The following is a 15,559-nucleotide window of genomic DNA, read 5'->3' on the forward strand; positions in this document are numbered from 1 at the left end:
GTTCTGCTTTATCAACATATCTGAAAAGATTCGGTGCTGCTTTATCAATCTAAAAAAAACATTGCAAAAATGAAAACAAAGAACGAGTCGACAAACTTGATATGTGGTCTCCTGCGTGAGAGGTGGTCATCTTAGCACCTACACTATTCCTTGCAAGTTAGAAGTAAGTAGATTTGTGAGCATGACTTGAATTCTAGGGAGGTGAATGTTTCCGAATAGTGATAATTATCAAAATTATAATTGTTTTAAGTACAAGTGGATAGCTCAATCAAAGAAGTGTGTTTATTTGATTTGACGTTAATTTAGTGTTGGCGTAAGTTAATTTTATTTCGAAACAACTATTTGTGCGTAGGTAAAAGTAATTGACAGGATTGTAATCTTAACATACGGAAATTCTTCTGCGTGTAGTTGGGGCGTTGGTCACAATGTGCTCGAAACACTCCTACTCTTAGCTCCATGCCTTCTCTGTTTGTGTCGCGACCAGTATGCCAGAATCAGGATCTTACTGTCATCAATCCTGAAGATGACACCGGTCGCTTTGACAGAGATGCATTCAGATTTTTGCAGTTTTTATGAAGGTTCATCAGAGCTCACCGTGAACTCCACCACATCCTGGGCAACACCCCAACTCGCAGTGGTCTTGGGGAGGTCCGTTTAGCCCCTGGACTTTCGTCCATGCTGCCCCGGTAGATCTTATCTCGTAACGCATCACGTTACGGGATACTGATGTAGAACATATCCTAACTATTGCAGTGTTGTTTATGCTGAGAAGCCGCTCAACAATTGATCTGAAGATTGAAGAAGATGAAATGTGAAATTTGCATAGCTGCTTCAAAGCCAATAAAGTCATGCGATGCTGCATCGCTAGCTAAATCATCTGCCTATACTTTTCCAGCGATGGAAGAATAGCCAGATACCCATACAAGGTTTACAGAGTTTACAAAATTCCTGTAATTGTTCAATCCCATAAATAACCGCCTCATATTTACTATAAAGTGGTCAATTTGAAAGTAAATTTTTGTGCCAAGCTTATTTATTATTATTATCTTTATTATCGAGACTTTCAGCCGGAGGCTGGTTCGTCTCCACGTGTGTCAAGCTTATGGACACGCATGTGTCTGAACTATTATGTTTAATGTATACTTTTCGATAACTGAAACGGTTCAGTGTCCAACAAATCTATAGCATAAATTACGAATGGCCACATCCGGTGCATTCTAAATGGTACAAAACCCTCATTTATAATGTTGAATATCAGATCTTATTTGAGGGAATCATGTGCTCTGACGGTTACGGGTAGACCGTTGAGTAGGATGGCTGCGTGCCGTCTAACTGTCAAATGACTACACGCATATAATAAGTTAGTCATTACTTATCGTACACTACTCATCCCACTTCCGCTCAAATAAAAAAGGCAAAAAAACATGGCGCACACAGAAAAAAATATTTTATTTTCAATGTGATGTTCTGGCAGCACTGCCGCGTCGATGAGACGTGGGAAGTGAGCGCCCGTTGACAGCGACAGGTGAGAAAGGAAGAGAAGGAGAGTTGACAGATGTCGTGGAGCTGTCATCAGGTGTAAATGTAAATAAAAACAAAGAAGAGTTAGAAATTAGAAAAGGTAAAAGTATAGTTGAGCGGGAAAGTGAAAATAGCTTGTAACATCAAAAGTTGATTTTTGGAGAAAAGTGTAGAGAAGTTCTTTTTATCGAATAGGTCACAACCGTGGAGTCGCTGAAGACAGTAAGTTTTAATTTATTAGAAAAAGAACGAGCAAAACAAAATCTGTACCACTTTAGCATCCACCATACGGATACGGACGCTAGACGATACGGATAAATTAGACGGTAAACGATTCAAGGGACCACAAGACGGACAGGTAAAGGACAATTGTTACTATACAGAAGACAAACTAGAATGTTTAATTTATAACAGACAAAGGACGCAGAACGTTGAACACAAACGACAGCCGGTTATCGCGAATAGTAGCATCGGAAACTGTAAGTTGTAGTGATTAGGGTGGAACAAAAATATGATACATAATTATAATTTGGTAGGAATTTGTGCGAAGGACATTGTTCGGAAAAGGAGAAAGGAAGCCTGATTTGTGAAGGCAAACTAAAATTGTAAGTGGGCTTATTTATCCTAAATGTTATGTCGTAAATTTGTGTAAATACTAAAATGAAAATTTATTATTTGAAATTGCAGTTTGATCTGCCTGAAATAAAACGGGCTGATTCACAGAAATTGTTTGTGCCGTCAACTTGATCCGAACAAAATCAAAAATTTTAAATCGGATTCTTCGAGATGGCTTCCTCACCTTCCAAGAACGAGCTATGTTTGTTCTGCTCGATGTCGGAGTCAATGTCTGAGGACGTTGACTGGGTCCAATGTGGGAAGTGTAAACACTGGGCCCATTTTTCGTGCGCTGGTGTTGACCAAGGGATTGTCAATAGTCATTGGCTTTGCCCACAGTGTGTCCCTAGTAGTGTTCAGCAGCTGAGAGTTCCTGATGCGACCGACAAGAAGAGGAGTAAGAAGTCCGGCAAGAAAAGCGATGGAGGGTCCGATCAGGGAGTTGGTTCCGACGTTGATCCAGTTGAGAAGCAGTTGGAAGAGGAACAACTAGCCAAGGAGAAGGCCTTCGCGAAGCAGATGGCGGCGCGGAAGAAGTTACTCGCTCGGCAGAAGGCGTGGAAGGAAGAGCAGCTGAAGCAAGAACGGGAGATGCGTGAGCTGGAACTCCAGGTTCAACGCGAGATGGAGGAGCAACAGTTGCAGCACGAGCAAGAGATGCTAGATGCTCAGCTGGCTGCGGAGAGGGATTTTGTGAGGAAGCGGGATGCGATCCGGAAGCAGTTTGCTAGCAGCGTTAATAGGGTCAACGCGTTGAAGGACCAAGAAGGCGCTATTGGTGGAGCTTCGGCAGACAATCCGAAGCAGAAAGTGCACGAGTGGCTGGATGAGCAGACGGAGATTAGCAAATTGCCGTCGGCCGTTGATTTTCGGGGAGCGTATGCCAAAGGCGATCCGCTGCGAGCGGAGTCAAAGAAAGTCGAGAAGCCGAAACTGATGAAGAAGGTGCGGGAAGTGGTCGAGACCGATTCGGAATCAAGCGACGAAGAAGAAAGCAGCGATTCGTCGGAGGATCGAGTGAAAAGTAGCCGTCATAGCAACAAAGCCGGCAACGGGCCGGGGCGAAGCGTTGGTCGAATCTCGAGATTTAGCGAAGTTGGCGATAGGTCGGAGCGAGTCGTTGGCCGAATTACGAGAGAGCAGCTGGCCGCTCGAAAAGCGGTGTCGCAGCACCTTCCGAAGTTTCGTGGAGAAGCGGAAGTTTGGCCGCTATTCATCAGCAGCTTCGAACACACTACAGCGGCGTGTGGATTCACGAACTTGGAGAATTTGAAGCGGCTGCAGGACTGTCTGCAAGGAGACGCGCTCGAGGCAGTCAGGAGCCGATTAGTTCTGCCAGATTCAGTTCCGGATGTTATTCGGGACCTTCGAAGCCTGTTCGGGAAGCCCGAGAAGCTGTTGAAGACGCTGCTGACGAAGGTGAGGAGCGCTCCAGCGCCGAGAGCTGATCGGCTGGAGACGTTTATAAATTTTGGTATCACGGTGAAGCAACTGTGCGACCATTTAGAAGCTGCACGACTGACCGACCACCTCAGTAACCCGATGCTGGTGCAGGAGTTAGTAGACAAGCTGCCGCCAAGCTACAAGCTGGACTGGGTCCGGTACAAGCGGGGCAGAGTGGACAGTCCGCTGAGGATGTTCACGAACTTTGCGACTGACATTGTGTCCGACGTCTCCGAGGTGGCGGAATTCACCACACTGTCGATGAACGACCGGGTGCGGCCTGGGAAGGAGAATAATCGGAAGAAGGAGTTCGTGCATGTGCACGAGTCTGAGCCGAAGCGAAGTGAAGTCAATCGTAGCGAAGTGGCCAGCCGACCTTGCTGGATTTGCAGGCGAACGGATCATCTGATTCGGAACTGCGAGGAGTTCAGGCGAATGAACATCGCAGAGCGGCTACGAGAAGTCGACAGGCAGAAACTCTGTGGAGTCTGCCTCAACAAGCACAATGGAAATCGCTGTCCATCCAAAATTCGGTGTGTGATGCGAAATTGTCAGGGAGCTCATCATCCTCTTCTGCACCGGGTAGAAGAATCAGTGCAGCTGCAGAAAGCGAAATCGGACTGCACGGTGATTTTCCGGATGATGCCGGTAACGCTCTACGTCGGCAAACGACAGTACGATACCGTCGCATTCCTGGACGAAGGATCGTCGGCGACTTTGGTGGACGACGTGGTTGCAAAGCGGCTGAAGGCAGAAGGTACACTCGAGCCGTTGATCGTCACGTGGACCGGCAACATCAACCGGTTTGAGAACGAGTCTCGGAGTGTCGAGATGATGATGTCAGCGAAGTGTTCGAGGGAGAAGTTTCCGCTGTTCAACACACGAACGGTGTCTGAGCTGCAGCTTCCGAAGCAGAATGTTCGGTACGCAGAAGTGGTGCAGCGGTACAAGCATCTAGCAGGGGTGCCGACAAAGGACTTTCCGTACGGGGTACCAACGATTCTCATCGGTTTGGACAACCTTCATTTGTTCGCTCCGTTGGAGTCACGTGTAGGGAAACCGAACGAACCAATCGCTGTACGCTCGAAGATGGGCTGGACGATCTACGGTTCCGAGAAGCGAAAGCCCACGGTGCAGACGTACTTGAATCTGCACTCCGTCGCACCGGTGAGCAACCAGGAGCTCCATGACCTGATGCGGCACCAGTACGTGTTGGACGAAACAGCGTGTTCGTCGTTCGCCGTTCCAGAACCGGCGGAAGAGAAGCGGGCTCGAGAAATCCTTCAGACGACGACAACGCGGATAGGCGATCGTTTCGAAACGGGATTGCTGTGGCGCAAGGATGAGAGAAGATTTCCCGACAGCTACCCAATGGCCGTTCGACGGATGAAAGCCCTCGACCGTAAACTGGAACGCAGTCCAGCGCTGAAGGTGAACGTGTGTCGGCAAATTGAGGAGTACCAGACGAAGGGGTACGCACACAAAGCAACCGACGCCGAGTTAACGGAGACGCCACAAGCTGCTGTTTGGTATCTGCCGCTGAATGTTGTGGTTAATCCACGGAAACCGGGCAAGGTACACCTGGTCTGGGATGCTGCAGCGTCGGTGAATGGAGTCTCCCTGAATTCGGAGTTGCTCAAGGGTCCGGATATGCTAGGCCCCCTCCCGCGGGTAATTTGCAATTTCCGAGAGCGTCCGGTCGCCTTTGGTGGGGACATACAGGAGATGTACCACCAAATCCGCATCAGAACGGAGGATAAGCAGGCGCAGCGATTCATTTTCCGAGGCAACAGCGACGATGCTCCGCAGGTGTACGTTATGGACGTAGCGACTTTCGGCTCCACGTGCTCGCCGAGTTCAGCACAGTTCGTGAAGAACTTAAACGCCGAGCAGTTTTCGGATCAGTACCCGGAGGCTACGGTAGCGATCGTCAAGCGGCATTATGTCGACGACTACTATGACAGCGTGGACACAGTGGAAGAAGCGGTTCAGCGAGCGAACGAGGTGAAATATGTCCACTCCCGCGGAGGTTTCCATATCAGGAACTGGGTGTCCAATTCAGGCGTGTTCCTGGAGAACCTTGGAGAGCGGAGTAGCGAGTCGTCGGTGCATTTCAGCTTGGACAAGAGTACCGAGTACGAGCGTGTGCTGGGAATCGTATGGGATACGGTTGAAGACGTTTTCTGCTTCGCCAGCGCATCGAAGTCGGAGTACGCTGAAGTCCTCAGCGGTGATAAACGTCCGACGAAGCGAATCGTGCTTAGCATCGTGATGGCGCAGTTTGATCCGGTGGGGTACCTAGCGCCAGTCACCATACTAGGAAAGATGCTGATTCAGGACCTCTGGCGGACAGGGTGTCAATGGGACGAAGTTGTGGATGAAGCATCGTTCGGCAAGTGGAAATGGTGGACGGACATTCTGGCAGACGTTCGAGCTTTCAAGCTGCCACGCAGCTATTTCGGCAGTGCGCGATCGGAAGAGGTCCAGGATGTGCAGTTGCATATATTTGCGGATGCGAGCGAGACGGCGTATGGATGCGTGGCATACTTTCGAGCCGTAGTACGCGGTGAGGTGATGTGTGCGCTCGTGATGAGCCGAGCGAAGGTGGCACCGTTGAAGCAGTTGTTGATTCCGCGCCTGGAACTTCTAGCAGCCGTGCTCGGCGCACGGATGTCACAGACGGTGTACGAAAACCACAATTTCCACATTACGAAGGTGGTCTTTTGGATCGACGCAGAGGTGGTGTTGTCGTGGATTCGGTCCGATCAGCGCCGCTACAAGCAGTTCGTCGGTTTTCGTATCGGAGAGATCCTGAGCCTAACAAGGCTGGCTGACTGGCGATGGGTGCCGACGAAATTGAACGTGGCAGACCAGCTGACGAAGTGGGGTAAGAACCCGGAAATAGACCCGAACAGCGCGTGGGTACGAGGACAGCAGTTCCTGTACGAGAGTGAGGAGGAATGGCCGAAGAAGAGTTTGCCACCAGCGAACACAATGGAGGAGTTGCGGGTTCACCTACTGCTGCATGATGTGAAGGTTCCAGCGGTACTAGTGGACGCGACCAGATTTTCGAAGTGGACGGTCCTGGTTCGAACGATGGCGTGTGTGATCCGATTCGTTTCGAATTGCAGGCGGAAAAGGGAGAGGCTGCCGATTGAGACGCTGCGGGCAACGAGAAGTCAGCTGAAGGTGCTGATACCAAACGCGGGAGCTTCAGTTCGCGTGCCACTGAAGCAAGACGAGTATGAGAAGGCGGAGCGCTGCTTGCTTAGGATTGCGCAGTCGGAGAGTTTCGTCGACGAACTGAAGGTGTTTTCGAGGAACAAAATTCGACCGGCAAGCCAGTGGATGGCGATCGAGAAGTCCAGTCCGCTGTACAAGCTGACGCCGCTAGTTGACGAGCATGGCCTGATTCGAATGGAAGGGCGAGTGGAGCGTGCGAAGTTTCTACCGTTCGACTTGCGGTTTTCGGTGATTCTTCCGGACGATCACCGGATCACGAGGCTGATAGTTCAGCATTACCACGAGAGGAGCGGCCACGGATACCGCCATGCGGTGAAGAACGAGCTGCGACAGCTGTACTACATTCCCCATGTAGACGCGGTGGTAAGGAAGGTGTCGGCATCCTGCATGTGGTGCAAGGTGCATCGTTGTCGTCCTGAAGCTCCGAGGATGGCCCCGCTTCCAGTGCAGCGAGTAACGCCAAATCTACGTGCATTCAGCTACGTTGGCGTAGATTACCTGGGACCGTACGACGTGACAGTAGGACGTAGGACGGAAAAGAGGTGGATCGCGCTTTTTACCTGCATGGTGACACGCGCGGTACATTTGGAGGTGGCGCACGGGCTGACAACGCAGTCGTGTCTGATGGCGATACACCGGTTCATCGGCCGTCGGGGATGGCCGATCGAGTTCTTCTCGGACAACGGGACGAATCTGCGAGGAGCCAGCAAGGAAGTAGTGGAGGCTGAGCAGGGCATCAGAGATGACTGCGCAGACCTATTAACGAACGCGAGAACGAAGTGGACGTTCAACCCTCCGGCCGCACCGCACATGGGAGGCGTCTGGGAGCGGTTGGTCCGCTCGGTTAAGGAGGCGCTTCGGGCACTTGACGACGGAAGACGGTTGACCGACGAGATTCTGCAGACGGCCATCGTTGAAGCGGAGGACATCATCAACTCCCGTCCGTTAACGTACGTGTCGCAGCAGTCCGACGAAGCAGAAGCACTCACTCCGAACCATTTTCTGAGGGGTGTTTCACCGAACCAGCCATGCGTGGCGCTACCACCTCCCCATCCAGCGGTGGCCTTGCGGGACGCGTTCCAGCGTTCGCAACAATTGGCTAGCGTGATGTGGGAACGGTGGATAAAGGAGTACGTGCCGTTGTTGAACCAGAGGACGAAATGGTTCGGTGAAGCCAGACCGCTACGTGCAGGAGATCTGGTGTACGTAGTCGAGGGTGCCAACCGGAAGTGCTGGGTCCGTGGAGTAGTGGAGGAAGCCATCAAGTCTGGCGACGGAAGGGTCCGTCAAGCGTGGGTACGCACCAGTACCGGGCGATACAAGCGAGCGACAGTGAAGCTGGCCAGAATGGAGATAGAGGATGGTAACCCTGAGCCGGATGTGGCTTCCGGGACAGAGTTACGGGCCGGGGAATGTTCTGGCAGCACTGCCGCGTCGATGAGACGTGGGAAGTGAGCGCCCGTTGACAGCGACAGGTGAGAAAGGAAGAGAAGGAGAGTTGACAGATGTCGTGGAGCTGTCATCAGGTGTAAATGTAAATAAAAACAAAGAAGAGTTAGAAATTAGAAAAGGTAAAAGTATAGTTGAGCGGGAAAGTGAAAATAGCTTGTAACATCAAAAGTTGATTTTTGGAGAAAAGTGTAGAGAAGTTCTTTTTATCGAATAGGTCACAACCGTGGAGTCGCTGAAGACAGTAAGTTTTAATTTATTAGAAAAAGAACGAGCAAAACAAAATCTGTACCACTTTAGCATCCACCATACGGATACGGACGCTAGACGATACGGATAAATTAGACGGTAAACGATTCAAGGGACCACAAGACGGACAGGTAAAGGACAATTGTTACTATACAGAAGACAAACTAGAATGTTTAATTTATAACAGACAAAGGACGCAGAACGTTGAACACAAACGACAGCCGGTTATCGCGAATAGTAGCATCGGAAACTGTAAGTTGTAGTGATTAGGGTGGAACAAAAATATGATACATAATTATAATTTGGTAGGAATTTGTGCGAAGGACATTGTTCGGAAAAGGAGAAAGGAAGCCTGATTTGTGAAGGCAAACTAAAATTGTAAGTGGGCTTATTTATCCTAAATGTTATGTCGTAAATTTGTGTAAATACTAAAATGAAAATTTATTATTTGAAATTGCAGTTTGATCTGCCTGAAATAAAACGGGCTGATTCACAGAAATTGTTTGTGCCGTCAACTTGATCCGAACAGTGATGTGAACTGAAGTCTACTGTTAAACTAAGGGGCCTATTTTGTAAATCGAACAGATTCATGTGACTCATCTGTATTCATTGTCGATCAAAGCAAGCATGCATATTCCAGATGTCACCCGTCGACTCCCATAGTAATTCAGTCACATAGAGTGACAACTGTCGAAAAACTCGAGTGACAGAGCTGAGTCGAGCGAATTTTTCGGTCGACAGTGCACAGTGGGACGGATTGGGGTTTTAGGAGGAAAGATGGAACTCACGCCTTCAATTGCGATTTTACGTAAAAATGATGTTCTACTAAGTTGTTTCTATTATAAAAACAATATTTTTGGTCGGAACGAAAATTAGGGTGGTCCTTTGTAAAAAAAGATAACCATCAAAACTTTTTTATTTTAAGGAATATTGATATTGTTTGTTCTACAAAGTTGAAGATCGGAAAATTTTAAGCTGATTTGACAAAAAAGTTTTTTCCTAGCTCAAAAATTGACCGTTTTAGGGCATTTTTCGCTATTGATGTAGGGTGGCCCATCAATAGGTTTTTGTGTTTTATTTTTTTTATTTTAGATTTCTCATCAAAATTGTTTTGCCGTCTTTGAAGCCGACTGTGACGCATATTTTGAGGCCTGTACAATTTTGTCGTTAAATAGTTATAAACATTTTTCATGAAAAACAGAAGTTTTTCACATGTAAATGTAGTTAGGGCAAATAAAAAAATATTTTTTTGCATGACAATAATTATCTTTTGGCTTTAAATCTGAATATGAAACTAACTTGTTTCATATAGTTATATACGTACTTCCGAATAGAGTCAAAGGAGTTCAGCAATATAAATAAGGAGAAAAGTCATTTGAAAATATCTTCTAAATTGAATTTCCTGGCATGGCTTCTTCCAAACTTCCGAATACTTCTGTTTTGGGATTTGCCAGGCTTTTGGGAAACATTCAGATTGAAAGTAACGAATGCTTAATTGCCGCAAATCCGTTTACAAGTAATTTGTCCACCGTAGGAGATATATCGTATCTGAAACAGTATTTTTCTAGAGTACGATTTCTGATTATGACGCTGACTTTCAAGCCTAGATTAAGGATAATAACTGTATACATTATTTGATCATGTTTAGATATTTTGGTTAATTAGGGCTATAATTTAGAGAAAGCCATGCCTAAAAATTGAACTCAATAGTAAATTTGGGAATTCATTTAAAAATCTGTTATTCACGGTTATTAAAACATGAACCACTCATTTCATTAGCAAACAGATCCGCCGAAGAATAATACGTTTTTTATTCACATTTTTAAGCTGACAAACGCTATCGTTATGTGAATACGATTCTTTTCGTTTTCCCAACTATACAAACATATAAAAAATGTTTTTTTTTTTGTTATTAAAAAGTCTTTAACCTTTCATCAGAAAAAAATTGTATCAATATTCTTTTTTTTTTTGCATCGCGTCACATCTGGAACAGATCATACTTCTCAGGTTATTGTTGTTAAGAGCACTTCCACTGATATCAACTGATAGCTTTCTTCTCCATATTTGTCATTTTGCATTCGTATATCGTATGTATTAGTATCGATGATACCTTATGTCCAAGGAATTAAATTAAATTTTCATTACGAAAAGACTTTTGTATCTTTATTTCCATTAGCTATATCTTTTATGTTTCCGTTTCAATTAGTTTTAAAAATGATGGGAAGTCAGTTTTACTGAGAAACTTAAAATAATAAAAATTAAACACAAAAACCAATTTTTGATGGGCCACCCTACATCAATAGTGAAAATTGCTCTAAAACGGTCAATTTTTGAGCTAGGAAAAAACTTTTTTTGTCAAATCAGCTTGAAATTTTCCGATCTTCAACTTTGTTGAACAAACTATATCAATATTCCTTAAAATAAAAAAGTTTTGATGAGTATCTTTTTTTACAAAGGGCCACCCTTCTTCTTTCTTTTCTGGCGTTACGTCCCCACTGGGACAGAGCCTGCTTCTCAGCTTAGTGTTCTTATGAGCACTTCCACGGTTATTAACTGAAAGCTTACTATGCCAATGACCATTTTTGCATGCGTATTATCGTGTGGCAGGTACGAAGATACTCTATGCCCTGGGAAGTCGAGAAAATTTCCAACCCGAAAAGATCCTCGACCGGTGGGATTCGAACCCACGACCCTCAGCTTGGTCTTGCTGAATAGCTGCGCGTTTACCGCTACGGCTATCTGGGTCATTAGGGCCACCCTAATTTTCGTTTCGACCAAAAAAATTGTTTTTATAATAGAAACAATTTTGTAGAATATCATTTTTACGTAAAATCGCAATTGAAGGCGTGAGTTCCATCTTTCCTCCTAAAACCCCAATCCGTCCCACTGTGCAGTGACTCCAGTCGAGTTATTTTGATCGACTCGACTTATAAAATAGACCCCTAAATCAAATTCATGTGTTTTGAAAGTATCATGTAAATTTAAATTATTAAACATTTAATTTTCAACTAAAAATGGTTGAATATTACATGATCGTGTAAATTTAAAGTCAATTCAATTGAAAAATAATGGATTGGTCGTTGAAATTTACGTTTATTTTGATGCTCCAAATATGTGCATGAAAATAAACTTAAATTTACAATATATTTTTAGCTGTGCAGTCTACTTTGAAAATGCCTCTGAACCAAGTTACAAGGATTATGCTTTGTAAAACCTATCTACAACCATATATCTCTATTAGGGTCCTAAATGCGTCATTGTCATCTATATAAATAAAGATGACAAATATATCCCAAAAAATTCCCCTTTTTTATCCGACCTGACCAAGTGAGCCAACGGAGTTCTTCTGGACATTTTAAGAAGCATCATATGTGTACGTATATACTGACAATTGTTTTTATTTTTGTATCCATTAATTATTTGCTGAGCGGTGAGCATTTCCGTATTTTTGCTTTCACTCAGGCCTAAGAGTATATGTAGTACAGCAACTTTGAGAAGAGCATCGAACGCATCGTCAAGAAATCTCATATTTTTATTCATCAAATGCTATTATAATTTTCGTAATGAAAATAAATGGACATATTGAATGAAAATAAATTTGAAAAAATCATCTAAATCAGAGATACAGCTGATATCGAATAAAGAATGACTGTTTGGCAAATGCTGACCCTAACCAAACCGAACTAACATCACCTCTAGCAATAACTCCTCCTTTGCGCAGAATAAAAATTGCAACCATTTCCCGCGCTGTGTAAATATAATAGAAACCGATAGAATCCCGCAAAAACCATCTCGATACCAACAGACCCCTAAAATCAAAATTCTTTTTTTCATTTTCTAGGAAAAGGAAGCAATCACAGCCAAAAGTAACACATACATATACTAGCAGTTGGAATAATATTTATTTGTAAATTTCTAAATTTAGTTACGCATAACTTTAAAGTAAGCTAGTCATTTCCCTCGCGAGGAGAGAATGTATCAAAAGTCCGTGTTTTATCTCAAGTGCTTTTCATGAATTAAGATCCCAGCTTAGTTTCAAAAGGGGAAAACAAGGGGATTTGCTGTACCGTTTCTGTTGTCAAAGTTGTTGGAGTAAATAAAATTTACAATTTTTATTTTGCACAAAAGCCAATCTGTTCTTTATGCTGTTAATTTCTATGTTATGGTATTCGACTAAACACGACTGTTTGTGGCTAAAATTTATTAAAAATCTACACACATTCATATTCGCTAGAAAGTTGCTTCCCACCTTGAGCACGTCACTATTCTGGAATTGTAAGTAACAGTTTTATCAAGGATTGGCTCCAAAAAAAGAAAAGCCTAATGCTGATAGCTATTGTGTATGTGTCTCACGTGAATCGATGGAGGGAAATTTGAGCGATTTTTCAAATTTCTCATTTCTCCGAACAAACAGCCCCTGCATGACATCGCAGACGATTTGGTGTACGCCGACCTGGACGAGAGCAACTATGGGCCCATCAACTACAAGGCGGCCTCCATCTACAACATGGTGAAGTTCAAGGGACGGACTCAGAACTAGAAATTGGGTTCACATTTGGGGGGAATGGAAGGCTGCCCAGCTGCTTTGCTTTTGTAAGTTCTTAGAATATTTGAAAGAAATTCGCCAAACTATGCTATCAATAATCCGCGAAGTGACGTACTATATTTAATAAAGCTAATACTTTCTAAGGGTGATGAATATGAATAATGTGTATTTCCCTTATTTCCGAAAAAATCCTACTACTTGAGATACAGCGTTGGAAAAATACGAATAGGCTTTTTTGTACGAAATGGTAGGGTTCGAAGGCTCGAATATTGGCCTCTAGCATCCTGATTGATCTGAAATTTTGACTGCAGAAAACTTTGCATTTCTTGCAGCAAATATATACAGTGTTTCAAACACATACTTTTATGTTGCTTCAAATCTCTAATTTTCAAAAAAATTTAAAAGGTGTACAATCAGTATGGAATTCTAGAAACAGTATTTTTTACTGAAAAATATCATTCTACTAACTCGTTTGCTTTATGGAAAAAAATAATTTTGAATGAGTGTTAATGTTATCATCGAAAAAAATCAAAATATGAAAGCTCTTGGCGATAACAGAATTTTCTACATCCTCATCAAGAAACTTCCAAAAAGAAGCTTATCACTTTTAGTTGATATATTTAACATATGTTTCAGTTGGCATATTTTCCTGACGAATGGAAAAATGCCAAGATTGTACCAGTTTTAAAACCAGACAATGATGCAGGATCTCACTTTTATTTACATTGTCGCAATTATGAAAACTGACTGCGCAGTCCAGTGGTGAACAAAATACCCAATAATGTGGGAAGAGATTAACGTAACATTGTTGATGGAGTATCTGGAATAATGCAAGAAACGGGCGTATTTTCTTAAGTTTTATGATATTAATATAATTCAATCCCAAATATCTTGAAGCGGTAACTTATAGGAAGATCATTGATATTAGAATTTTGAATTGTTTTTGGATAAAGAATCATATTGCAGCATCAAAACGCCTTTTCTATAACCAGAAATTGAATTTTCAGAAATACACTAAAACTTGCCCTTAGAAAAAAAAAATATTTTAAATTGCACCATATTGAAACTGCCCTTAAAACATGGGATATTAATGTGGAAAGAGAGCAATTCCACCGAACATGACGATTTTTTTTTTAATTTAATTTTTGTATTTTTTGAATCGCCTGAAAATTTGCATACAGATTCTTTATGACCAAAAATGCCATTTTGCACCTTCAGACCGCCATTTTGAACCTCGCCTTATTTTTGAGAAGGGCGTATCGGAAAATGCATGGCAAATCTTTAAAAAACTGTAAGGGCTTATTCACAAATTTCATAACGCTGGAGGGGGTGGGTGGGTGTCCTCGCGATGTTACGGCTCATACAAAATTTGTAGAATATTCATACAAAAAGAGTCATGAAGGAGTGGGTGGGTGTCAAAAATGGTCATTTTCAGCGTTTTGAAATAAATGAATGAGCCCTAACTCGAAAACAGTTTGTCCGATCGATTGTGGATCTTTTACAAAGTTGTAGGTATTGCTTAGGACTATATGGAGAAAAATATGCACGGTAAATAAAGTTACAGATTATTTTGTATTATAAAAAAAAAGTTTTAAAATCGATTTTCTCCAAAAACGCAGTTTTGATTTTTTTTTTATTTTTGTATATGTTTTAGGGGACAACTTATGTGATTTATTGCACAATGTTTCAAAATGGAATAATTATGGACAAAAAAGTTATGATTTTTTAAATAATTACAGATTTTGAAAAAAAATCGAAATAGAGAAAAACAATAATTTTTTATGTAATTATTTGAAAGTACAGAAAAATTGCAATCGAAAAGTACTTAGGTAAATTTTTTCTAGGTTGCATCAATTTCGAGATATACTCATATTTATATAAAATTTTCAAATAAAAAAAGTAAAATAGGCCCTTTTCAAACATATTTCGTGTTTCTCCATTCCAGAAATATTTTATTTTGATTGAGTGAATCGCAGCTGAATTGTTTATTGTTTGATCAAAACCTATATACTAAAGTATTTAAAAGAGTATGCACGGTAAAAATATATAAACAAAATTTTTAAATGAAAATTTTAAGTTCATTGTTCTTGAAAACCGCAAAATTGATGGTTTTTAATTTTTGGATATGTTTTGCAGCATATTGTTTTTAATTTCTTGCACAATGCCTCAAAACGAAAAATTTTGGGATAAAAAATAAATTATTTAAAAAAAATAAATAAAACGAATTTATGTAAAACGATTTGGTGCGTTTTTTTTTTGAGTACAGAAAAATAACTATATATTTTTAAATATGAAAAATTTCTATCTAAAAATACTCAAGTAAAATTTAGCTGAGATGCACCACTTCCGAGATATACACGGTAAATCTAAACGTGGCATTAAAAATGTGATTCTATCACAACGGTGTACCTTTGGTCTCCAGGGCTAAGCCCGGCTAATGGGTAAAGCCCTCTCATCGCGGCAAGATCGTACAACCATGGAGAAGGAGTTTGT

General features: G+C 42.7%; 1 protein-coding gene across 3 annotated transcripts in view; it reads left to right on the plus strand.

Annotated features, from left to right (window-relative positions):
• The window catches only part of LOC5564135 (hemicentin-1), a 409,831-nt gene extending 396,606 nt beyond the window's left edge, over nucleotides 1-13,225 (plus strand). For 2 of the 3 annotated variants that reach the window (XM_021855438.1, XM_021855439.1), the window contains one exon: nucleotides 12,935-13,225. In XM_021855438.1, coding sequence (XP_021711130.1) covers nucleotides 12,935-13,060 — 126 coding nt within the window. In that variant the 3' untranslated portion in view covers nucleotides 13,061-13,225. Of the gene's footprint in view, nucleotides 1-12,361; nucleotides 12,648-12,934 lie in introns of those variants that run through there. The other variant, XM_021855440.1, reaches the window with a different exon arrangement.
• The last annotated feature ends 2,334 nt before the right edge of the window (nucleotides 13,226-15,559 follow it).

The sequence above is a fragment of the Aedes aegypti genome, chromosome 3 (assembly GCF_002204515.2).
Source record: "Aedes aegypti strain LVP_AGWG chromosome 3, AaegL5.0 Primary Assembly, whole genome shotgun sequence".
In the NCBI taxonomy this organism is placed as follows: domain Eukaryota; kingdom Metazoa; phylum Arthropoda; class Insecta; order Diptera; family Culicidae; genus Aedes; species Aedes aegypti.